General features: G+C 47.1%; 1 protein-coding gene across 2 annotated transcripts in view; it reads right to left on the reverse strand.

Moving 5' to 3' along the window:
- Positions 1-10820: 10820 nt before the first annotated feature.
- The window catches only part of LOC124858385 (homeobox protein Mohawk-like), a 38613-nt gene continuing 23049 nt past the window's right edge, over positions 10821-26384 (reverse strand). For both annotated transcript variants that reach the window (XM_047350402.1, XM_047350401.1), the window contains exons 6-7: positions 12417-12450; positions 10821-12301 (exon numbers count right to left, since the gene is read on the reverse strand). In XM_047350402.1, coding sequence (XP_047206358.1) covers positions 12028-12301; positions 12417-12450 — 308 coding nt within the window. In that variant the 3' untranslated portion in view covers positions 10821-12027. The remainder of the gene's footprint in view (positions 12302-12416; positions 12451-26384) is intronic.

The following is a 26384-nucleotide window of genomic DNA, read 5'->3' on the forward strand; positions in this document are numbered from 1 at the left end:
CCAACCACAACAAAGGAACATCTACAGCACCTGCCCTGCCGCATCTTGTTTGGATTAATCAATTACTTCTTGGGCAGGTCCACAGACTTTAAGTCTGACACTCTGTAACTTCTGTCAAACTGGAGGTCCTGTGGAAACTCATAAATAAATTGTTCTGTGGAGACCTTCTGGCTCAGCCAGAATGAACCACCCCATCCCACAGCTATGGAGGTTAGCTGCAGTTAACCCTTTATCCACTGTGGAAGCTTTCCTCAACTTCGTCGCCCCGGATTAGTTTTCCTCAGCACGGTTCACGTAAGAGGTTGTGTTTTGGGCAGAGAGTAGTAGTTTAGAAATAAATAATCTAAACATTTTTTGTTTTATGACGTTTTGTTTGTGTTTAACCTCAGCCATCTTAGAACTAGCAGATTACCTGCTCAGCACATGTACTCAGTTTGTGTGTTCTGTGTTTGTGCTTTTTTTTCATTTTAAATACAAAAGATCGGCCATAACGTGCCGTCCATGCTTATGCATTTTAACCCTTTTATTAATGGTATTTCAAAGGCATGTATTTGATTCTGATGATAAGCTTTTGTTAGCTTTAACCGCTAACAGCTAAGAACAAGTGCTTGCCTACTAAAGATCATTTACCGAAAAACGTTGTTAGATTTCAATCTAGAAAATAATATTTCCCTAAATATTGTTTTACTAAACTTGAAAACTAAGTAAACACCATTAAGCCAAATGTCTGCAGAAAAAAATGGTTCTTGTTCAAAATAATATTTCTTTAAATATTATTTTAATAGGGCTGCACGGTGGCGCAGTTGGTAGCACTGTTGCCTTGCAGCAAGAAGGTCCTGGGTTCAATTCCCAGTCTGGGCTCTTTCTGCAAGGAGTTTGCATGTTCTCCCTGTGCATGCGTGGGTTCTCACCAGGTACTCTGGCTTCCTCCCACAGTCCAAAGACATGCCTATTAGGTTAATTGGTCTCTCTAAATTAGGTGAGTGTGTGTGTGGTTGTTTGTGTGTTGCCCTGCGATGGACTGGCGACCTGTCCAGGGTGTATTCTGCCTCTTGCCCATAGACTGCTGGAGATAGGCACCAGCTCTCCTGTGACCCACTATGGAATAAGCAGTAGAAAATGACTGACTGACTATTTTAACAAATAAATGCAGCTAATTAAACACCATTGAGAATTGGTTCGTTCATTCGTTTGTCGTCTTCCTCTTATCCAGGACTGGGTTGCGGGGGCGGCAGACTCAGCAGAGACGCCCAGATGTCCCTCTCTCCAGACACCTCCTCCAGCTCCTCCAGGGGGAGCCCAAGGCGTTCCCAGGCCAGCCGAGAGACATAGTCCCTCCAGCGTGTCCTGGGCCGTCCCCTGGGCCTCCTCCCGGTGGGACGTGCCTGGAACACCTCCCGAGGAAGGCGTCCAGGAGGCATCCGGTATAGATGCCCGAGCCACCTCAACTGGCTCCTCTCAATGTGGAGGAGCAGCGGCTCTACTCCGAGCTCCTCACCCTATCTCTAAGGGAGTGCCCGGCCACCCTACGGAGGAAGCTCATTTCAGCCGCTTGTATCCGTGATCTCGTTCTTTCAGTCATGACCCAAAGTTCATGGCCATAGGTGAGGGTAGGAACGTAGACCGACCAGTAAATTGAGAGCTTTGCTTTTCGGCTCAGCTCTCTCTTCACCACAATGGACCGGCACAGCGCCCCCATTACTGTGGCAGCTGCACCGATCCGTCTGTCGATCTCCCGCTCCATTCTTCCCTCACTCGTGAACAAGACCCCGAGATACTTAAATTCCTCCACTTGAGGCAGGAACTCCCCTCCAACTGAAGAGGACAAGCCACCATTTTCCGGTCGAGTACCATGGCCTCGGACTTGGAGGAGCTGATCCTCATCCCAGCCGCTTCACACTCGGCTGCGAACCGCCACAGCGCATGCTGTAGGTCTTGGCTAGAGGGGGCCAGCAGGACCACGTCATCCGCAAAAAGAAGAGACGAAATCCACTGGTCCCCAAACCAGAACCCCTCCGGCCCTTGGCTGCGTCTAGAAATCCTGTCCATAAAAGTTATGAACAGGACCGGCGACAAAGGGCAGCCCTGCCGGAGTCCAACAAGCACTGGGAACAGGTCCGACTTAGTGCCGGCAATGCGGACCAAACTCCTGCTCCGCTCGTACAGGGACCGGATGGCCCCTAATAAAGGGCCCCCGATTCCATACTCCTGGAGCACCCCCCACAGGGCATCATGAGGGACACAGTCGAATGCCTTCTCCAGGTCCACAAAACACATGTGAACCGGTTGGGCAAACTCCCATGAACCCTCGAGCACCCTGTAGAGGGCATAGAGCTGGTCCAGTGTTCCACGGCTGGGACGAAAACCACACTGTTCCTCCTGAAGCCGAGGTTCGACTATCGGTCGGACTCTCCTCTCCAATACCCTGGCGTAGGCCTTACCAGGGAGGCTGAGGAGTGTGATCCCCCTGTAGTTGGAACACACCCTCCGGTCCCCCTTCTTATAAAGGGGGACCACCACCCCAGTCTGCCAGTCCAGAGGCACTGTCCCCGACCGCCACGCAATGTTGAAGAGGCGTGTCAACCATGACAGCCCTACAACATCCAGACACTTGAGGTACTCAGGGCGGATCTCATCCACCCCCGAAGCCTTGCCACCGCGGAGCTTTTTAACCACCTCGGTGACTTCAGCCTGGGTGATGAAAGAGTCCAACCCCGAGTCCCCAGCCTCTTTTTCCACCACGGAATGCGTGATGGCAGGATTGAGGAGATCCTCGAAGTACTCCTTCCACCGCCCGATAATGTCCTCAGTCGAGGTCAGCAGTCTCCCGCCCCCACTATAAACAGTGTTGGCAAAGCACTGCTTCCCCCTCCTGAGGCGCCGGAAGGTTTGCCAGAATCGCTTCGAGGCCAACCGGTAGTCCTTCTCCATGGCCTCACCGAACTCTTCCCAGGCCCGAGTTTTTGCCTCTGCCACAGCCCGGGCCGCAGCACGCTTGGCTTCACGGTACCCGTCAGCCGCCACAGGAGTCCCACAGGCCAACCACAGCCGATAGGACTCCTTCTTCAGCTTAACTGCATCCCTTACTGCCGGTGTCCACCACCGGGTTCTGGGATTGCCGCCACGACAGGCACCGCAGACCTCACGGCCGCAGCTATGGGCAGCAGCATCGACAATAGATGCAGAGAACATGGTCCACTCGGACTCTATGTCTCCAACATCCCCCGGGATCTGGTCAAAGCTCTCCCGGAGGTGGGAGTTGAATACATCCCTGGCCGAGGGCTCCGCCAGGCGTTCCCAGCAGACCCTCACTATGCGCTTGGGCCTGCCGAGTCTGTCCGGCTTTCTCCTCCTCCAGCGGATCCAACTCACCACCAGGAGATGATCAGTGGACAGCTCAGCCCCTCTCTTCACCCGAGTATCCAAAACATGCGGCCGAAGGTCTGATGATACGACAACAAAGTCGATCATCGACCTCCTGCCTAGGGTGTCCTGGTGCCAAGTGCACTGATGGACACCCTTATGTTTGAACATGGTGTTCGTTATGGACAATCCGTGACTAGCACAGAAGTCCAATAACAAAACACCACTCGGATTCAGATCGGGGAGGCCATTCCTCCCGATCACGCCTCTCCAGGTGTCACTGTCGTTCCCCACGTGGGCGTTGAAGTCCCCCAGCAGAATAATGGAGTCCCCGGAGGGGCACTATCCAGCACCCCCGACAGGGACGCCAAGAAGGCAGGGTACTCTGCACTACCACTCGGCCCGTAGGCTGAAATGATAGTCAGAGACCTCTCCCCAACCCGAAGGCGCAGGGATACAACCCTCTCATCCACTGGGGTAAACCCCAACACGAGACGGCTGAGCTGGGGGGCAACAAGCAAACCCACACCAGCCCGCCGCCTCTCCCCGTGGGCCACTCCAGAGTAGAAGAGAGTCCAACCCCTCTCAAGGAGATGAGAATTGGTCATCCAGAAAATTGGTTTTATTCAGCAAATCATTCTTTAAAATATTATTTTAATAAAATAATATTTTATCTGATCTTGCATTGGGAATGGTTGTTTAAAGGTATGCCAATTATTGCCTAAGTTGGTTCCAACACTAACTTCGCTTCATTTCCAGATTCTTCAAAATAATCCTTGGTTCTCAAACATAAACATTGCATGGTAATGTTACATCACTCTTGCGGTCATGGGTTTCAACCATCTTTGATCAACTTGTTTATTGTCATGATGTAGGGTTGTTTGGTTTTTGGTTTCGGGTTTTTTCCTTATCTTTTTCACTGTTCAAGTTTTGAATCATGTTTCTATTTATTTTCCTGGTCATGCCTTTGTTTTGTCGTCTTGTTCATGTTTTGTCAAGTTTGGTTTTCGGATCTGGTTATGCTTTTGCTTCATGTTTTTCTAGTTTGTGTTCAAGAGTCTCTGTTTTGCTCCAGTCACGTTTTGTTCTGTTAATTAAGTTTATTCAGTTCACCTGCTTCAAGTTAATCTGTCTCCGTGCTCCACCTGGTTTTCACGCCATATATTCACACCTCTTCTGTTTAGTCTTCGCGGAGACATCTCTCATGCTCATATTTAGCTCTCATGCTCATGTCTTGCTCTCATGCTCATGTCTTGTTCTCGTGCTCATGTCTTGTTTTCAAACAAAGTCTTGTTTTTTTGATCATGCCATGCCTGTCTTGCCTGCCCGTTTGTTTTGTTCCTGCCTCCTGCTGAGTGTGAGCTTTTGTAATTAAACCTTTTCTTCACTTACCATCACGCTGCCTGCTCGTCTGCATTGTGGGGTCCAATATCAAGTAAACCGTGACAGTTTATATCGTACATAGCCATTAGTCTTCCTTATTGTTTCATTCTGCTTGGTAGTTTAGTTGGATTGTTTTAGCATAGTAAAGAGTTTGTTTATTGTTTATTGTGTGTGCAGAGTTTTGCTGTTCAATAATGTCAGAGCTTGGCTCATCCCTTTTCAATTTTGTCCTAATGCCACCGCCTTATTGGGCTGGTATTCACAGGACAACTCTTAACAGACCGAAATATTATTTAATAAAATATTAAAGTATTTATCTTAAATGTTAAATAATATATTCATATTTATAATTACAAAATGGTCATCAGGAACAAAACTCTAGCTGGCTTCTTGTCACTTTGTACACTTGACTGTCCAGATCTACGTAGATCTGCAACGTTTCTTAAATGTAGCAAATTATTTTTCTACACTAAACCTGTTTGACTCTAAATATTTGACAGAATAATAAAGAATAAAGCCAGTCTAATGTTAAGTGTGTTCTAGTGATGCAGTGAAGGTTTTCTTTCCTCTGAATGTGCTGCACCTTCCAAAGCAGAGCGCCAAGTAAACTATTTACACTTTATGCGTAAAAAGTATTTTATCTGGACAATATCAACATGTTTTCTATCTTCTGAATCTTTCGGTGTTTATTCAGCCAAAATATTGCAATAAAAAAAGAAACAACTCCCACTGAAGGAGTTTGGTCATTATCTTTAAGTTGATTAGCTTTAACTAAATAACTCAGCAGCATCCAAGTATGCAGTCATGAGCAAAAGGTACTGACATAAATGTGTTTAACAGACAGAGTCCCATTGCTGCTGGATTATTGGGCAGAATAATCAGATGTGTCTTATTTCCTGTAAATAGCTGCAATAACTGAAAGTGAACTTCCTGTCCAAACGTCTCTGTGTTTTTGCTCTTGTACATCAGCTAACTGCGTTTCTTTACAGAGGTACCAACAGGTGACGCTGTGAACATGTCAAAACAAAGCTGACACAATAACTACCAGCATCTCTGGCCATGACTGAACAAACCACCCACCAAACCTCCACACAGGGCCGGGGCTAGAAAAATATTTATGAGATGGCAGGAGGGAGGCTGCACATCTAGTGGGGTTGTTGCCATATGTAAAAACTGAAATTCCCAGAAACTAATAAGGAAACCCAGAATATGGGGAAGAAAAGACACAAAAACTTTTTTTCTTTTTCAAAATAAAAATGTAAATATCTGATCGAGGGTGAGGAGGGTCTGTTAATTCCAGTCAGTCAGTCAGTCAGTCAGTCAGTCATTTTCTACCACTTCTTCCATAGTGGGTCACAGGGAAGCTGGTGGCTATCTCCAGCAGTCTGTGGGCGAGAGGCGGAGTACACCCAGGACAGGTCGCCAGTCCATCGCAGGGTCTGTTAATTCTATGTTTAGTGAATTTTTTGGGTTGATTTGTGCTTTTGTTCCAGATGTAACAGTGTGCAGTAATAATTTACATACCTTGTGGTCCAGCTCAGCTGGAGGCAACCTGTGAAGCTCAGACACTCTCCTTTACTTTTCACTGTCTAAGATCTGCATGTTGTCTGTTCACTTACATTTTTCCTTCTATGCCTCATCTGTGTGATGTTCTGCCTCTTCCTTGTCTTTATCTCCTCTTCATCATGTCCCTGATGACCTTTAACCTCCATACTGTCATTAACACTTTTCTGTTGCTCTGTTTCTACCTCAGGGCTTTGACCTTGTCTTCTGCCTTGTTCCTCCTCAGTGACTCATCCTCTTTTTCTCTCACCTTAGACCATCTACACGGTGCTGCTTTGACTGCTCTCTCCCTTCCTGCTGCTTGTGTTTCTACCAACACAGAGACAGACCTGACCGAGTGGAGGGAGCAACAGTGGAACAAGTCATGCTGCGTTCAAGTGCAGTCAGAACAACTAAGGTCTTTTCCCGGGACGCTGAGACAGCTCCAGTTTCCTCAGAAGCTTTTAATCAACTTAGCATAACTCAACTGAAACAGTGGATTTACAGGTTTTACACTAAATCCCAGACTGGATATTTGTACCAAAGATTTTATATCCTCCACCAGCAGCGTCTAACTCTGATTGACTCCTGATGTACATTTCTACACATGGTCTCAAACATGTTTTGGTTTTCTAACAGAGAACTTTGGTTTTTTTCCATTCTTTGTTCATTTTGTTATTTTGTTTTATATATTGCTGCTGTTCGTGAGAATTTGTGAAATAATCTCGTTGTACTGAAGCTTATTCCCAGTAAACTCCTCTTATTTAATGTAGATTATCACAATATGTTGCAGACATCTGCAGGATGGATGCAATGTTATGATGAAAGATGGAACAAAACCTCATAGTCAATGATTTACCAGTTCACCCTAAACAGGAACCAGTTCTAAATTCAGTTCACTAGATTATAATAAATGAATTGTTGTTCATAGTTCACAACTAAATTATTTTGAACTGAGTTCACAGCTCTCACATGAACTAGTTCTAGTTGATTGTTTATATTTTGTCTGAAATAAAGTAAAAATGTATCTGCAGGGCATGAAGTCTTTCGCCACTTAGCACATGGATTATGTCATCTAGCCTGTTCAACCTGGTCTTTACCAGCTTATTTATATCTGTTTAATTCTCTCCTGTTGTCTTTGCTCACATTAACTGGATTTTATAATGACCAACGTTCTGCTGCCTTGATTTACATGTTGTAATGTTTCCATCATCAGCAAACAAAGGACTAAGGCTTTGACTGAACAGTCACTTTTAAAGCACTACAAGGTCAGTGTTTCTCTAAAGTTACTCTAAGTACATTAGATGATCAACCCTTCAGCATGTACAGTTAATTAAAGATAAAATCTGTGCTGCTGCTTCAGCTACTTACCTGTTTAATGGGCAGACAGAAAAGTAGAAGAGACAGAATGCATTAAGCTGCACTTTCATTCCTCTGTTCCTCGCTGCTCTTTCTCCCACCCAGAAACAATAAACTAAGCTTCCATAAAATGCATTAGTTTCTATAGTTAGGGCAGGAACCTTTAGTTCATGTTGTCAAGCACAGCAAAGAAGGCATAATAGCTTAGTGTTATGACCTGGCTCCAGAGCTACAACAAAAAGCAGAGACACACCATGCAGAAAACTGTTGCAATGTCTGGACATCATTAACTACAAAGCAAAAAGAGGCAACATACCTGTGGAGGAGAGCAGAGAACAGTTATTGTACGGTCAGGTTTTAAACACCTGAGAGGCTCACCAGGTCCTCAGATGTTCCACCTCCCAGTAATCATTGGTCCAGAACAAATGAATTCCCACTCTGACCACAAGGAGAGCTGCCAGGATTTTAGCACAAGCTTAAAGTGAAGGGAGATGTAAACATCATCCATAACTGGTCCCCACAAAGTCTGTCTGTGTGTCTAAGAGCTGAACCATGCCTGTGCCCACATGCTCACAGACACTCAGCAATCATCAAGCTCTCCTAGGAGTTCTTTTAATGCAGAAAGTCATTCAGTTCAGTTCATTGATGTAGCAACAATTCACAGCACTTCATCTCAAATTTAACTGAATCATATAGACAGATCCAAGTCAAGTAGATACATTCCAGTTGGTCCTGGTAATCAAACAATGCAAAAAATTTGGTTTATTATTCAAATTGGTTAAAAGGTTTCTAAGGAAATCCAGCAGATTGCATCAAGTCATTGACTTGCAGCATTAAGCACCAAAAGTACCAAAGGTTTGTCCCTGAAGAACAGTGTTCACCTTTGTTCACCCCTGAACAGAACACCATGAGATGATGTCAGGATGAGCTGCTCTCTCTCAAAGTTTATTATGTAAAAAACTGAATCATTCAGTTTGAAACTCTGAGAAAAGTGTTAAATATGAACGTCTTTATTCACACTGTGGCTAAAAGCCAATAAAGACTTACAGCGTTAGAGCAGAAAGGACCCTGGATGAAGTGGAAACTTCCATGTGGGTTTAAGGAGAATAACAAACTTCTTCCTTTAATGGAAAACCAAGTCAGCTTTACTTGGATCATCTCTGGTCAGCTTCAGCACTGGGTGTTGCTGTGGGGGCAGCTGTGAAGACAGACTGGATGTAAAATCAGTTTGTTAGTATTAGTATTATTGCAATAGAAAACTATACTTTAAAACTCAGGCTGCACGGTGGCGCAGTTGGTAGCACTGTTGCCTTGCAGCAAGAAGGTCCTGGGTTCAATTCCTGACCAGGGGTCTTTCTGCATGGAGTTTGCATGTTCTCCCTGTGCATGTGTGGGTTCTCACTGGGTACTCCGGCTTCCTCCCACAGTCCAAAGACATGCCAGTTAGGTTAATTGGTCTCTCTAAGTTGCCCTTAGGTGTATGAATGTGTGTGTGCATGGTTGTTTGTGTGTTGCCCTGCGATGGACTGGTGACTTGTCCAGGGTGTACCCTGCCTCTTGCCCATAGACTGCTGGAGATAGGCACCAGCTCCCCTGTGACCCACTATGGAATAAGCGGTAGAAAATGACTGACTGACTTTAAAACTCCTCCTGATCCGAGCACAGCTCTTCCTGGTTTCTCTGAAGAAACATTGTTAAATGAAGTGTTTCTCCTGCCTCTCTGCAGCCCTGCCAAGATGTCCCCACACTGATTCCTACTAAGCATGAGGCGCTGGACGCTGGTAGGACATGGTTGGGATTTCTGCAGTGTGCCGTACGTCTTCTGGTCAATAGCTGTGAGCTTTACGAGGGATTTGGGGGCAGCTCAAATAAGACTCAGTGGTCCCTGGAACAACTGATGCTCCTGGAAGGACCGACTGCAGAGAACCAGCAGCCACAAAGAGGAGCAACAGGAGGAAGAAATGCATGCAGCTAAAAAGCACATGGAGTAAACGTGGAATATCTGAACACTGTTAACTTCTGAAGATGAAGAAAAGTTTGGATCAAAGCCCAGTTTCTTTATAGAACCATAGGGTTTGGACGGGCAGTGTGTCTCTTAATGGAAGCAGTTTGTGTCGTTCAAACATGTTAAATATTGGTTTCAAAATCCTGATGTTAGGAAAAAGGAGATTTGGAAATTTGTTTTCCTGCTTTATTTTTTTATGTTACAAAAATGTTATTAATTGTTACATAATTTTTATTATTTAAAAACATCAGAATTTGGACAAAAATTATATTTGTCTCCTTTAAAATAATAAATCCGACATTATGACCCAACAGTTTCTCTGTACTTGAACAGTCTTTTCATCAAAAGCTTATTTAATGTTGAGTAAATTTGGTTCATAGTTTGGATGATATGAGTTAAAGCGACACTAATGCAGCTGTGGCGTTAAACATTACTTGTCATTAAGTGTGTAGTAGAAGTGAGACAGGAACACACTGAGTACTACTGGGACTGCTTTTACAGGCAACACCAACAATGATCACTAGCTCAGCTGCTGTTTCACTCAGAGTTTTAGTTCTTTCAAAACAACTAAACGTGTTTCTGGTGTTGCTGTGTCCTCTCTCAGGGACACGGTGTCTTCCCTCTGAGTCCTTGTCCTCAGGGAACCACCAGGTCCTCAGCTGCATCTCATCAGGCTAATCAGGGTGGGGTCTGTCCATGTCCATATGGTGTGTTTGCTGCTTCAGGACATCACAGCTTCACCACACATTGTTTCTCAGTAAAACCAGTCCAGAATGTCGGAGGGATTCTACCATTAATCCTAACATCCCTCAGATTTACAGCGGTGGTATCCAGAGTCAGTCCTCAGGGGGCACTGTCCTGCACGTTTTAGATGTTCCATGGTTCAACACACCTCGATCTCCTGCAGAACCTGTGGACATGCAGAGGAGCTAATCCAGCTGTTTGAATCTGCTGTGTTGGAGTAGGTCCACATCTAAAACATACAGAACCCTTGAGGAATGGATGTTGGACCCTGATTCACAGTTTCTGATTCCTCCTCCAGTTGCACATCTCCAAATGAACGCTGATGTTGCTAACAATCTGCAAACATAGCAGAACGTTCTAGTCTTCTGTGCTCTATGTTGTTTTAACCTTCTGTTTCTCAGGGTAGAAAAACAGATGCGATTCATTTCATTCAGAGGTTTATTCACTGCTGTACAAAGTAACAGTTTTATGAAAGAAATCTGGCATGGGAACAAACCAGACGACACAAGGAAAAATGTATTTGGTCATTGGACTGAACATCCAGTCTCCATCAGAATAAACAAATATATGTTTTTATAGATATTGTTTGATATAAATAGAAGTTATAGCAACGTCATAAAGTTAATATTTCATCCCTACATGTCCTGATATACTGTATGATGCTACAATGCCCACAATGACTCATCTGTTGTTGGGGAACAAGGTTCTCCTGTTAAAGCATCAGTTCTGGTCGGGATCATAGACCATGACTTCTGTTCATTGATACAGAACCTTTTACTCCACATGATTGGAAGAAGCTTCATTGTTTGGCCTCAATTCTCCTCCTTCCTGACATATTTACTGTATTATACTGTCGACCCAAACATGGTTCTGTTGACTGATCATTAAATAATATGGACAGATCATGGTCCTTCTATAATCCCACCAAGTGAAATGATGTAACTTTGTCCTTCATTACTCTGACTTTCCTTCATCATGGTGTTAAAACACGTCCCCAACCAGGAACTCTATGCGGAGCTTTTTAAACTGTTTTCCACATTCAACACATGTAAACAAAGTAACTGCAGCTTCATTATTTCTGAGTCTCTGATCACAACAACAGTCTGACGGCCATAAAACCCAAACTGCACTATTTCTGAAACCGTGTCCATTACGACACACGTGAACAGAACCTTAAAGACCTGCATATATTGGGTCAGTCAGGAGGAAGAGTTTGGATCAGAAACATAAACCCAAACATCCAGGCAACAGCAAAACATGTTTAAGGCTATAAAGGTTCATACAGGAAGGAACAGAACCTCCATGTTTAAAAGTTGGAGCTGCAGTGAAGCTTCACTGTTCCAGACTTTTATTTCAGAACATTCAGGTTCTGGTTGTTGTATATCTGAACAATCAGTGAGCTGATCTGCTAAAAACACAAAGGCACCTTTGAGAATACAAAATCTGTACCAGTAAAAAATACACATAAAAAAGACGCATAAAAAATAATATTACAAAAGTTTCTTGTTTTAAAAAAAGGACGGTCAAGTCATCTTTTGGACATTTTCAATAAGACTAAATGTTGAATGTTTCAACTTTAAGCTCCTCCATTCTGCTCCTTCAGCACCATTAGATCTTCTGTCAGGGGGAGTTTATTTGGCCTCTGTTTGCTGAGAGAGGAATGTTTGCTGCTTTGCATAGACGGATAACGTCAGAGCTAAAACGTCAGCAGCAGCAGCTTTTTTAACAGTCTTCACCTCAGCTATATGAGAGGACTTCTGGATGATGCAGCTGGTTGTCCCGGAGACGCTGTCCTTCCCCTGTGCCAGGTTGGTCAAGGCCATGGCGGCGTTCATCTCCTTCCAGTACGTCTCATCTTTGGCCTTCACCTTCTCCTCCTGCGTAGCTGCGACACCACCGCTGCCACTGAAGACGGCAGAACACGCAAACCCGCAGAGAAAGAACAAAAAAAGACAGCGTTCCAGCTCACGTTCAGCTTGTGATTAGACACAGTTTATCTGGGAATAGAAGGTCTACTCACTTGTCACATTTACTTGATCCATGGTCTGTGGTTTCTGAAAGCAAAGACAGAAAAAAGGTCAAAACACAGAGTTCTGTGGGTCAGAGGAGATTCACTGCAACCTTTCAGGACCTGCATGTTCAACAGATTTCTGTATCTGTGTGTGGTTTTTGTCTTGTGTTTTGTACTTTCAGTGAACACCGTGTCCTCAGCAAACATGCTGCTCTGTTTTCTCTCTTTACTCAAGACGCTGGGGAAAAAAGGAGGTTTAGCAACAAGCCTTCAAGCATAAAGGTGACTGATAGGATGGAGCTGAAAGATGTTCCTGATGTCTCCTCAAGTCCATCGTGTAATATTTAGTTGGGAAACAAATGGACCCCAGCCAGCATAACAGTTGTCTGAATAAATCAGAGTGAAAAAGACTGAGGAACGGATCTGAGAGGGAATGAAAAGGCAGCGAGTGAGTCAGTGAGAGAAAGATGGACGCCTGCTGGCTTTTTCTCCCTCCTCCAATGGGACCAATCTGTGTCTCATCTGTGAAGCATTAGTGAGGAACAGCAAAGTCATTAAACAATGAAAGCTAAGGTGTCTTTAGGGCAGCTCTTTAGAGTGTTTACTTCAGCATGCTGTTTACTGAGAGGTGTTTTTAGACCTCAACCTGTCTTCTGTCTGGCGTCCAGCCTTCACTCAGCAGTGAAATTGATAACACAAGCTTGGAGTTTCATGAGGCATAAAAAGAGAAGAAAGCATCTGGATCTTCTAGCGGTGCAGCCTCCAAGTGTTTTCTTTAAGTTCATTAAACATTTGGCTCAGGCCCTGTGAGCTTTTAAGAAGTTTAGTCTTTACCATCTAGAGACACCTGGATGAGCAAAATGAGAATTCTCTGAAAGTTTCCATTTAGTCCAAAGGTATTAAGATCGCCTGACGTACAGTAGGTCATCCATTGTGTGCTCCACGCATTGCATGTGTGTGTAGATGTTGGTGCTGGATGCGTGTGTAGATGTTGGTGCTGGATGTGCTGGATGCGTGTGTAGATGTTGGTGCTGGATGTGTCTGTAGATGTTGGTGTAGATGTTGGTGCTGGATGCGTGTGTAGATGTTGGTGCTAGATGCGTGTGTAGATGTTGGTGCTAGATGTGCTGGATGCGTGTGTAGATGTTGGTGTAGATGTTGGTGCTGGATTTGTGTGTAGATGTTGGTGCTGGATGTGCTGGATGCGTGTGTAGATGTTGGTGCTGGATGTGTCTGTAGATGTTGGTGTAGATGTTGGTGCTGGATGCGTGTGTAGATGTTGGTGCTGGATGTGCTGGATGCGTGTGTAGATGTTGGTGCTGGATGTGTCTGTAGATGTTGGTGTAGATGTTGGTGCTGGATGCGTGTGTAGATGTTGGTGCTAGATGCGTGTGTAGATGTTGGTGCTAGATGTGCTGGATGCGTGTGTAGATGTTGGTGTAGATGTTGGTGCTGGATTTGTGTGTAGATGTTGGTGCTGGATTTGTGTGTAGATGTTGGTGTAGATGTTGGTGCTGGATGCGTGTGTAGATGTTGGTGCTGGATGTGCTGGATGAGTGTGTAGATGTTGGTGTAGATGTTGGTGCTGGATGTGCTGGATGCGTGTGTAGATCTTGGTGCTGGATGCGTGTGTAGATGTTGGTGCTGGATGTGTGTGTAGATGTTGGTGCTGGATGCGTGTGTAGATGTTGGTGCTGGATGTGCTGGATGCGTGTGTAGATGTTGGTGCTGGATGCGTGTGTAGACGTTGGTGTAGATGTTGGTGCTGGATGTGTGTGTAGATGTTGGTGTAGATGTTGGTGCTGGATGCGTGTGTAGATGTTGGTGCTGGATGTGCTGGATGAGTGTGAAGATGTTGGTGTTGATGTTGGTGCAGGATGTGTGTGTAGATGTTGAGGCTGGATTTGTGTGTAGATGTTGGTGTAGATGTTGGTGCTGGATGTGCTGGATGCGTGTGTAGATGTTGGTGGTGGATGCGTGTGTAGATGTTGGTGCTGGATGCGTGTGTAGATGTTGGTGCTGGATGCGTGTGTAGATGTTGGTGCTGGATGTGCTGGATGCGTGTGTAGATGTTGGTGCTGGATGCGTGTGTAGATGTTGGTGCTGAATGTGTGTGTAGATGTTGGTGCTGGATGCGTGTGTAGATGTTGGTGCTGGATGCGTGTGTAGATGTTGGTGCTGGATGCGTGTGTAGATGTTGGTGCTGGATGTGCTGGATGCGTGTGTAGATGTTGGTGGTGGATGCGTGTGTAGATGTTGGTGGTGGATGCGTGTGTAGATGTTGGTGGTGGATGCGTGTGTAGATGTTGGTGCTGGATGCGTGTGTAGATGTTGGTGCTGGATGCATGTGTAGATGTTGGTGCTGGATGCGTGTGTAGATATTGGTGCTGGATGTGCTGGATGAGTGTGCAGATGTTGGTGTTGATGTTGGTGCTGGATGTGTGTGTAGATAGATGTTGAGGCTGGATTTGTGTGTAGATGTTGGTGTAGATGTTGGTGCTGGATGTGCTGGATGCGTGTGTAGATGTTGGTGGTGGATGTGCTCGATGTGTGTGTAGATGTTGGTGCTGAATGCGTGTGTAGATGTTGGTGCTGGATGCGTGTGTAGATGTTGGTGCTGGATGCGTGTGTAGATGTTGGTGCTGGATGCGTGTGTAGATGTTGGTGTAGATGTTGGTGCTGGATGTGCTGGATGCGTGTGTAGATGTTGGTGGTGGATGTGCTCGATGTGTGTGTAGATGTTGGTGTAGATGTTGGTGCTGGATGTGCTGGATGCATGTGTAGATGTTGGTGCTGGATGTGTGTGTAGATGTTGGTGCTGGATGCGTGTATAGATGTTGGTGCTGGATGCGTATGTAGATGTTGGTGTTGAATGCGTGTGTAGATGTTGGTGCTGGATGCGTGTGTAGATGTTGGTGCTGGATGCGTGTGTAGATGTTGGTGCTGGATGCGTGTGTAGATGTTGGTGCTGGATGCGTGTGTAGATGTTGGTGCTGGATGTGTGTGTAGATGTTGGTGCTGGATGCGTGTGTAGATGTTGGTGCTGGATGCGTGTGTAGATGTTGGTGCTAGATGCGATGTAGATGTTGGTGCTGGATGCGTGTGTAGATGTTGGTGCTGGATGCGTGTGTAGATGTTGGTGCTGGATGCGTGTGTAGATGTTGGTGCAGGACGTGTGTGTAGATGTTGGTGCTGGATGCGTGTGTAGATGTTGGTGCTGGATGCGTGTGTAGATGTTGGTGCTAGATGCGATGTAGATGTTGGTGCTGGATGCGTGTGTAGATGTTGGTGCTGGATGCGTGTGTAGATGTTGGTGCTGGATATGCTGGATGCGTGTGTAGATGTTGGTGTAGATGTTGGTGCTGGATTTGTGAGTAGATGTTGGTGTAGATGTTGGTGCTGGATGCGTGTGTAGATGTTGGTGCTGGATGTGCTGGATGAGTGTGTAGATGTTGGTGTTGATGTTGGTGCTGGATGTGCTGGATGTGTGTGTAGATGTTGATGCTGGATTTGTGTGTAGATGTTGGTGTAGATGTTGGTGCTGGATGCGTGTGTAGATGTTGGTGCTGGATGTGCTGGATGAGTGTGTAGATGTTGGTGTAGATGTTGGTGCTGGATGTGCTGGATGCGTGTGTAGATGTTGGTGCTGGATGCGTGTGTAGATGTTGGTGCTGGATGTGTGTGTAGATGTTGGTGCTGGATGTGCTGGATGCGTGTGTAGATGTTGGTGCTGGATGCGTGTGTAGATGTTGGTGCTGGATGTGTGTGTAGATGTTGGTGTAGATGTTGGTGCTGGATGCGTGTGTAGATGTTGGTGCTGGATGTGCTGGATGAGTGTGTAGATGTTGGTGTTGATGTTGGTGCAGGATGTGTGTGTAGATGTTGAGGCTGGATTTGTGTGTAGATGTTGGTGTAGATGTTGGTGCTGGATGTGCTGGATGCGTGTGTAGATGTTGGTGGTGGATGCGTGTGTAGATGTTGGTGGTGGATGCGTGTGTAGATGTTGGTGCTGGATGCGTGTGTAGATGTTGGTGCTGGATGCGTGCGTAGATGTTGGTGCTGGATGTGCTGGATGCGTGTGTAGATGTTGGTGCTGGATGCGTGTGTAGATGTTGGTGCTGGATGCGTGTGTAGATGTTGGTGCTGGATGCGTGTGTAGATGTTGGTGCTGGATGTGCTGGATGCGTGTGTAGATGTTGGTGCTGGATGCGTGTGTAGATGTTGGTGCTGAATGCGTGTGTAGATGTTGGTGCTGGATGCGTGTGTAGATGTTGGTGCTGGATGTGTGTGTAGATGTTGGTGCTGGATGTGCTGGATGCGTGTGTAGATGTTGGTGCTGGATGCGTGTGTAGATGTTGGTGCTGGATGTGTGTGTAGATGTTGGTGTAGATGTTGGTGCTGGATGCGTGTGTAGATGTTGGTGCTGGATGTGCTGGATGAGTGTGTAGATGTTGGTGTTGATGTTGGTGCAGGATGTGTGTGTAGATGTTGAGGCTGGATTTGTGTGTAGATGTTGGTGTAGATGTTGGTGCTGGATGTGCTGGATGCGTGTGTAGATGTTGGTGGTGGATGCGTGTGTAGATGTTGGTGGTGGATGCGTGTGTAGATGTTGGTGCTGGATGCGTGTGTAGATGTTGGTGCTGGATGCGTGCGTAGATGTTGGTGCTGGATGTGCTGGATGCGTGTGTAGATGTTGGTGCTGGATGCGTGTGTAGATGTTGGTGCTGGATGCGTGTGTAGATGTTGGTGCTGGATGCGTGTGTAGATGTTGGTGCTGGATGTGCTGGATGCGTGTGTAGATGTTGGTGCTGGATGCGTGTGTAGATGTTGGTGCTGAATGTGTGTGTAGATGTTGGTGCTGGATGCGTGTGTAGATGTTGGTGCTGGATGCGTGTGTAGATGTTGGGGCTAGATGTGAGTGTAGATGTTGGTGCTGGATGCGTGTGTAGATATTGGTGTAGAAGTTGGTGCTGGATGCGTGTGTAGATGACGGTGCTGGATGTGCTGGATGAGTGTGTAGATGTTGGTGTTGATGTTGGTGCTGGATGTGTGTGTAGATGTTGAGGCTGGATTTGTGTGTATATGTTGGTGTAGATGTTGGTGCTGGATGTGCTGGATGCGTGTGTAGATGTTGGTGGTGGATGTGCTCGATGTGTGTGTAGATGTTGGTGTTGGATGCGTATGTAGATGTTGGTGCTGAATGCGTGTGTAGATGTTGGTGCTGGATGCGTGTGTAGATGTTGGTGTAGATGTTGGTGCTGGATGTGCTGGATGCGTGTGTAGATGTTGGTGGTGGATGTGCTCGATGTGTGTGTAGATGTTGGTGTAGATGTTGGTGCTGGATGTGCTGGATGCATGTGTAGATGTTGGTCCTGGATGTGTGTGTAGATGTTGGTGCTGGATGCGTGTGTAGATGTTGGTGCTGGATGCGTATGTAGATGTTGGTGCTGAATGCGTGTGTAGATGTTGGTGCTGGATGCGTGTGTAGATGTTGGTGCTGGATGCGTGTGTAGATGTTGGTGCTGGATGCGTGTGTAGATGTTGGTGCTGGATGCGTGTGTAGATGTTGGTGCTGGATGCGTGTGTAGATGTTGGTGCTGGATGCGTGTGTAGATGTTGGTGCTGGATGCGTGTGTAGATGTTGGTGCTGGATGCGTGTGTAGATGTTGGTGCTAGATGCGATGTAGATGTTGGTGCTGGATGCGTGTGTAGATGTTGGTGCTGGATGCGTGTGTAGATGTTGGTGCTGGATGCGTGTGTAGATGTTGGTGCTGGATGTGTGTGTAGATGTTGGTGCTGGATGCGTGTGTAGATGTTGGTGCTGGATGCGTGTGTAGATGTTGGTGCTAGATGCGATGTAGATGTTGGTGCTGGAAGCGTGTGTAGATGTTGGTGCTGGATGCGTGTGTAGATGTTGGTGTAGATGTTGGTGCTGGATTTGTGAGTAGATGTTGGTGTAGATGTTGGTGCTGGATGCGTGTGTAGATGTTGGTGCTGGATGTGCTGGATGAGTGTGTAGATGTTGGTGTTGATGTTGGTGCTGGATGTGCTGGATGTGTGTGTAGATGTTGATGCTGGATTTGTGTGTAGATGTTGGTGTAGATGTTGGTGCTGGATGTGTGTGTAGATGTTGGTGCTAGATGCGATGTAGATGTTGGTGCTGGATGCGTGTGTAGATGTTGGTGCTGGATGCGTGTGTAGATGTTGGTGCTGGATGTGCTGGATGCGTGTGTAGATGTTGGTGCGGGATGTGCTGGATGTGTGTGTAGATGTTGGTGTAGATGTTGGTGCTGGATGTGCTGGATGCATGTGTAGATGTTGGTGCTGGATGTGTGTGTAGATGTTGGTGCTGGATGCGTATGTAGATGTTGGGCTGGATGCGTGTGTAGATGTTGGTGTTGAAGTTGGTGCTGGATGTGTGTGTAGATGTTGATGCTGGATTTGTGTGTAGATGTTGGTGTAGATGTTGGTGCTGGATGTGCTGGATGCGTGTGTAGATGCTGGTGCTGGATGTGCTGGATGTGTGTGTAGATGTTGTTGCTGGATGTGTGTGTAGATGTTGTTGCTGGATGCGTGTGTCGATGTTGGTGCTGGATGTGTGTGTAGATGATGGTGCTGGATGCGTGTGTAGATGTTGGTGCTGGATGTTGGTGTAGAAGATGGTGCTAGATGTGTGTGTAGATGTTGGTGCTGGATGCGTGTGTCGATGTTGGTGCTGGATGTGTGTAAAGATGTCGGTGGTGGATGCGTGTGTAGATGTTGGTGCTGAATGCGTGTGTAGATGTTGGTGCTGGATGCGTGTGTAGATGTTGGTGCTGGATTTGTGTGTAGATGTTGGTGTAGATGTTGGTGCTGGATGCGTGTGTAGATGTTGGTGCTGGATGCGTGTGTAGATGTTGGTGCTGGATGCGTGTGTAGATGTTGGTGCTGGATGTGCTGGATGCATGTGTAGATGTTGGTGCTGGATGCGTGTGTAGATATTGGTGCTGGATGTGCTGGATGAGTGTGCAGATGTTGGTGTTGATGTTGGTGCTGGATGTGTGTGTAGATAGATGTTGAGGCTGGATTTGTGTGTAGATGTTGGTGTAGATGTTGGTGCTGGATGTGCTGGATGCGTGTGTAGATGTTGGTGGTGGATGTGCTCGATGTGTGTGTAGATGTTGGTGCTGGATGCGTGTGTAGATGTTGGTGCTGGATGCGTGTGTAGATGTTGGTGCTGGATGCGTGTGTAGATGTTGGTGCTGGATGCGTGTGTAGATGTTGGTGTAGATGTTGGTGCTGGATGTGCTGGATGCGTGTGTAGATGTTGGTGGTGGATGTGCTCGATGTGTGTGTAGATGTTGGTGTAGATGTTGGTGCTGGATGTGCTGGATGCATGTGTAGATGTTGGTGCTGGATGTGTGTGTAGATGTTGGTGCTGGATGCGTGTGTAGATGTTGGTGCTGGATGCGTATGTAGATGTTGGTGTTGAATGCGTGTGTAGATGTTGGTGCTGGATGCGTGTGTAGATGTTGGTGCTGGATGCGTGTGTAGATGTTGGTGCTGGATGCGTGTGTAGATGTTGGTGCTGGATGCGTGTGTAGATGTTGGTGCTGGATGTGTGTGTAGATGTTGGTGCTGGATGCGTGTGTAGATGTTGGTGCTGGATGCGTGTGTAGATGTTGGTGCTAGATGCGATGTAGATGTTGGTGCTGGATGCGTGTGTAGATGTTGGTGCTGGATGCGTGTGTAGATGTTGGTGCTGGATGCGTGTGTAGATGTTGGTGCTGGACGTGTGTGTAGATGTTGGTGCTGGATGCGTGTGTAGATGTTGGTGCTGGATGCGTGTGTAGATGTTGGTGCTAGATGCGATGTAGATGTTGGTGCTGGATGCGTGTGTAGATGTTGGTGCTGGATGCGTGTGTAGATGTTGGTGCTGGATATGCTGGATGCGTGTGTAGATGTTGGTGTAGATGTTGGTGCTGGATTTGTGAGTAGATGTTGGTGTAGATGTTGGTGCTGGATGCGTGTGTAGATGTTGGTGCTGGATGTGCTGGATGAGTGTGTAGATGTTGGTGTTGATGTTGGTGCTGGATGTGCTGGATGTGTGTGTAGATGTTGATGCTGGATTTGTGTGTAGATGTTGGTGTAGATGTTGGTGCTGGATGCGTGTGTAGATGTTGGTGCTGGATGTGCTGGATGAGTGTGTAGATGTTGGTGTAGATGTTGGTGCTGGATGTGCTGGATGCGTGTGTAGATGTTGGTGCTGGATGCGTGTGTAGATGTTGGTGCTGGATGTGTGTGTAGATGTTGGTGCTGGATGTGCTGGATGCGTGTGTAGATGTTGGTGCTGGATGCGTGTGTAGATGTTGGTGCTGGATGTGTGTGTAGATGTTGGTGTAGATGTTGGTGCTGGATGCGTGTGTAGATGTTGGTGCTGGATGTGCTGGATGAGTGTGTAGATGTTGGTGTTGATGTTGGTGCAGGATGTGTGTGTAGATGTTGAGGCTGGATTTGTGTGTAGATGTTGGTGTAGATGTTGGTGCTGGATGTGCTGGATGCGTGTGTAGATGTTGGTGGTGGATGCGTGTGTAGATGTTGGTGCTGGATGCGTGTGTAGATGTTGGTGCTGGATGCGTGTGTAGATGTTGGTGCTGGATGCGTGCGTAGATGTTGGTGCTGGATGTGCTGGATGCGTGTGTAGATGTTGGTGCTGGATGCGTGTGTAGATGTTGGTGCTGGATGTGTGTGTAGATGTTGGTGCTGGATGCGTGTGTAGATGTTGGTGCTGGATGCGTGTGTAGATGTTGGTGCTGGATGCGTGTGTAGATGTTGGTGCTGGATGCGTGTGTAGATGTTGGTGCTGGATGTGCTGGATGCGTGTGTAGATGTTGGTGGTGGATGCGTCTGTAGATGTTGGTGCTGGATAGGTGTGTAGATGTTGGTGCTGGATGCGTGTGTAGATGTTGGTGCTGGATGTGCTGGATGCGTGTGTAGATGTTGGTGCTGAATGTGTGTGTAGATGTTGGTGCTGGATGCATGTGTAGATGTTGGTGCTGGATGCGTGTGTAGATGTTGGGGCTAGATGTGAGTGTAGATGTTGGTGCTGGATGCGTGTGTAGATATTGGTGCTGGATGTGCTGGATGAGTGTGTAGATGTTGGTGTTGATGTTGGTGCTGGATGTGTGTGTAGATGTTGAGGCTGGATTTGTGTGTAGATGTTGGTGTAGATGTTGGTGCTGGATGTGCTGGATGCGTGTGTAGATGTTGGTGGTGGATGTGCTCGATGTGTGTGTAGATGTTGGTGTTGGATGCGTATGTAGATGTTGGTGCTGAATGCGTGTGTAGATGTTGGTGCTGGATGCGTGTGTAGATGTTGGTGTAGATGTTGGTGCTGGATGTGCTGGATGCGTGTGTAGATGTTGGTGGTGGATGTGCTCGATGTGTGTGTAGATGTTGGTGTAGATGTTGGTGCTGGATGTGCTGGATGCATGTGTAGATGTTGGTCCTGGATGTGTGTGTAGATGTTGGTGCTGGATGCGTGTGTAGATGTTGGTGCTGGATGCGTATGTAGATGTTGGTGCTGAATGCGTGTGTAGATGTTGGTGCTGGATGCGTGTGTAGATGTTGGTGCTGGATGCGTGTGTAGATGTTGGTGCTGGATGCGTGTGTAGATGTTGGTGCTGGATGCGTGTGTAGATGTTGGTGCTGGATGCGTGTGTAGATGTTGGTGCTGGATGTGCTGGATGCGTGTGTAGATGTTGGTGGTGGATGCGTGTGTAGATGTTGGTGGTGGATGCGTGTGTAGATGTTGGTGCTGGATGCGTGTGTAGATGTTGGTGCTGGATGCGTGTGTAGATGTTGGTGCTGGATGCGTGTGTAGATGTTGGTGCTGGATGCGTGTGTAGATGTTGGTGCTGGATGTGTGTGTAGATGTTGGTGCTGGATGCGTGTGTAGATGTTGGTGCTGGATGCGTGTGTAGATGTTGGTGCTAGATGCGATGTAGATGTTGGTGCTGGATGCGTGTGTAGATGTTGGTGCTGGATGCGTGTGTAGATGTTGGTGCTGGATGCGTGTGTAGATGTTGGTGCTGGACGTGTGTGTAGATGTTGGTGCTGGATGCGTGTGTAGATGTTGGTGCTGGATGCGTGTGTAGATGTTGGTGCTAGATGCGATGTAGATGTTGGTGCTGGATGCGTGTGTAGATGTTGGTGCTGGATGCGTGTGTAGATGTTGGTGCTGGATATGCTGGATGCGTGTGTAGATGTTGGTGTAGATGTTGGTGCTGGATTTGTGAGTAGATGTTGGTGTAGATGTTGGTGCTGGATGCGTGTGTAGATGTTGGTGCTGGATGTGCTGGATGAGTGTGTAGATGTTGGTGTTGATGTTGGTGCTGGATGTGCTGGATGTGTGTGTAGATGTTGATGCTGGATTTGTGTGTAGATGTTGGTGTAGATGTTGGTGCTGGATGCGTGTGTAGATGTTGGTGCTGGATGTGCTGGATGAGTGTGTAGATGTTGGTGTAGATGTTGGTGCTGGATGTGCTGGATGCGTGTGTAGATGTTGGTGCTGGATGCGTGTGTAGATGTTGGTGCTGGATGTGTGTGTAGATGTTGGTGCTGGATGTGCTGGATGCGTGTGTAGATGTTGGTGCTGGATGCGTGTGTAGATGTTGGTGCTGGATGTGTGTGTAGATGTTGGTGTAGATGTTGGTGCTGGATGCGTGTGTAGATGTTGGTGCTGGATGTGCTGGATGAGTGTGTAGATGTTGGTGTTGATGTTGGTGCAGGATGTGTGTGTAGATGTTGAGGCTGGATTTGTGTGTAGATGTTGGTGTAGATGTTGGTGCTGGATGTGCTGGATGCGTGTGTAGATGTTGGTGGTGGATGCGTGTGTAGATGTTGGTGGTGGATGCGTGTGTAGATGTTGGTGCTGGATGCGTGTGTAGATGTTGGTGCTGGATGCGTGTGTAGATGTTGGTGCTGGATGTGCTGGATGCGTGTGTAGATGTTGGTGCTGGATGCGTGTGTAGATGTTGGTGCTGGATGTGTGTGTAGATGTTGGTGCTGGATGCGTGTGTAGATGTTGGTGCTGGATGCGTGTGTAGATGTTGGTGCTGGATGCGTGTGTAGATGTTGGTGCTGGATGCGTGTGTAGATGTTGGTGCTGGATGTGCTGGATGCGTGTGTAGATGTTGGTGGTGGATGCGTCTGTAGATGTTGGTGCTGGATAGGTGTGTAGATGTTGGTGCTGGATGCGTGTGTAGATGTTGGTGCTGGATGTGCTGGATGCGTGTGTAGATGTTGGTGCTGAATGTGTGTGTAGATGTTGGTGCTGGATGCATGTGTAGATGTTGGTGCTGGATGCGTGTGTAGATGTTGGGGCTAGATGTGAGTGTAGATGTTGGTGCTGGATGCGTGTGTAGATGTTGGTGCTGGATGTGCTGGATGAGTGTGTAGATGTTGGTGTTGATGTTGGTGCTGGATGTGTGTGTAGATGTTGAGGCTGGATTTGTGTGTAGATGTTGGTGTAGATGTTGGTGCTGGATGTGCTGGATGCGTGTGTAGATGTTGGTGGTGGATGTGCTCGATGTGTGTGTAGATGTTGGTGTTGGATGCGTATGTAGATGTTGGTGCTGAATGCGTGTGTAGATGTTGGTGCTGGATGCGTGTGTAGATGTTGGTGTAGATGTTGGTGCTGGATGTGCTGGATGCGTGTGTAGATGTTGGTGGTGGATGTGCTCGATGTGTGTGTAGATGTTGGTGTAGATGTTGGTGCTGGATGTGCTGGATGCATGTGTAGATGTTGGTCCTGGATGTGTGTGTAGATGTTGGTGCTGGATGCGTGTGTAGATGTTGGTGCTGGATGCGTATGTAGATGTTGGTGCTGAATGCGTGTGTAGATGTTGGTGCTGGATGCGTGTGTAGATGTTGGTGCTGGATGCGTGTGTAGATGTTGGTGCTGGATGCGTGTGTAGATGTTGGTGCTGGATGCGTGTGTAGATGTTGGTGCTGGATGCGTGTGTAGATGTTGGTGCTGGATGTGCTGGATGCGTGTGTAGATGTTGGTGGTGGATGCGTGTGTAGATGTTGGTGGTGGATGCGTGTGTAGATGTTGGTGCTGGATGCGTGTGTAGATGTTGGTGCTGGATGTGCTGGATGCATGTGTAGATGTTGGTGCTGGATGCGTGTGTAGATATTGGTGCTGGATGTGCTGGATGAGTGTGCAGATGTTGGTGTTGATGTTGGTGCTGGATGTGTGTGTAGATAGATGTTGAGGCTGGATTTGTGTGTAGATGTTGGTGTAGATGTTGGTGCTGGATGTGCTGGATGCGTGTGTAGATGTTGGTGGTGGATGTGCTCGATGTGTGTGTAGATGTTGGTGTAGATGTTGGTGCTGGATGTGCTGGATGCATGTGTAGATGTTGGTGCTGGATGTGTGTGTAGATGTTGGTGCTGGATGCGTGTGTAGATGTTGGTGCTGAATGCGTGTGTAGATGTTGGTGCTGGATGCGTGTGTAGATGTTGGTGCTGGATGCGTGTGTAGATGTTGGTGCTGGATGCGTGTGTAGATGTTGGTGCTGGATGCGTGTGTAGATGTTGGTGCTGGATGCGTGTGTAGATGTTGGTGCTGGATGTGTGTGTAGATGTTGGTGCTGGATGCGTGTGTAGATGTTGGTGCTGGATGCGTGTGTAGATGTTGGTGCTAGATGCGATGTAGATGTTGGTGCTGGATGCGTGTGTAGATGTTGGTGCTGGATGCGTGTGTAGATGTTGGTGCTGGATGCGTGTGTAGATGTTGGTGCTGGACGTGTGTGTAGATGTTGGTGCTAGATGCGATGTAGATGTTGGTGCTGGATGCGTGTGTAGATGTTGGTGCTGGATGCGTGTGTAGATGTTGGTGCTGGATATGCTGGATGCGTGTGTAGATGTTGGTGTAGATGTTGGTGCTGGATTTGTGAGTAGATGTTGGTGTAGATGTTGGTGCTGGATGCGTGTGTAGATGTTGGTGCTGGATGTGCTGGATGAGTGTGTAGATGTTGGTGTTGATGTTGGTGCTGGATGTGCTGGATGTGTGTGTAGATGTTGATGCTGGATTTGTGTGTAGATGTTGGTGTAGATGTTGGTGCTGGATGCGTGTGTAGATGTTGGTGCTGGATGTGCTGGATGAGTGTGTAGATGTTGGTGTAGATGTTGGTGCTGGATGTGCTGGATGCGTGTGTAGATGTTGGTGCTGGATGCGTGTGTAGATGTTGGTGCTGGATGTGTGTGTAGATGTTGGTGCTGGATGCGTGTGTAGATGTTGGTGCTGGATGTGCTGGATGCGTGTGTAGATGTTGGTGCTGGATGCGTGTGTAGATGTTGGTGCTGGATGTGTGTGTAGATGTTGGTGTAGATGTTGGTGCTGGATGCGTGTGTAGATGTTGGTGCTGGATGTGCTGGATGAGTGTGTAGATGTTGGTGTTGATGTTGGTGCAGGATGTGTGTGTAGATGTTGAGGCTGGATTTGTGTGTAGATGTTGGTGTAGATGTTGGTGCTGGATGTGCTGGATGCGTGTGTAGATGTGTGTGTAGATGTTGGTGGTGGATGCGTGTGTAGATGTTGGTGCTGGATGCGTGTGTAGATGTTGGTGCTGGATGCGTGCGTAGATGTTGGTGCTGGATGTGCTGGATGCGTGTGTAGATGTTGGTGCTGGATGCGTGTGTAGATGTTGGTGCTGAATGTGTGTGTAGATGTTGGTGCTGGATGCGTGTGTAGATGTTGGTGCTGGATGCGTGTGTAGATGTTGGTGCTGGATGCGTGTGTAGATGTTGGTGCTGGATGCGTGTGTAGATGTTGGTGCTGGATGTGCTGGATGCGTGTGTAGATGTTGGTGGTGGATGCGTGTGTGGATGTTGGTGCTGGATAGGTGTGTAGATGTTGGTGCTGGATGCGTGTGTAGATGTTGGTGCTGGATGTGCTGGATGCGTGTGTAGATGTTGGTGCTGGATGCGTGT

The sequence above is a fragment of the Girardinichthys multiradiatus genome, chromosome 21, assembly GCF_021462225.1.
Source record: "Girardinichthys multiradiatus isolate DD_20200921_A chromosome 21, DD_fGirMul_XY1, whole genome shotgun sequence".
Taxonomy (NCBI): domain Eukaryota; kingdom Metazoa; phylum Chordata; class Actinopteri; order Cyprinodontiformes; family Goodeidae; genus Girardinichthys; species Girardinichthys multiradiatus.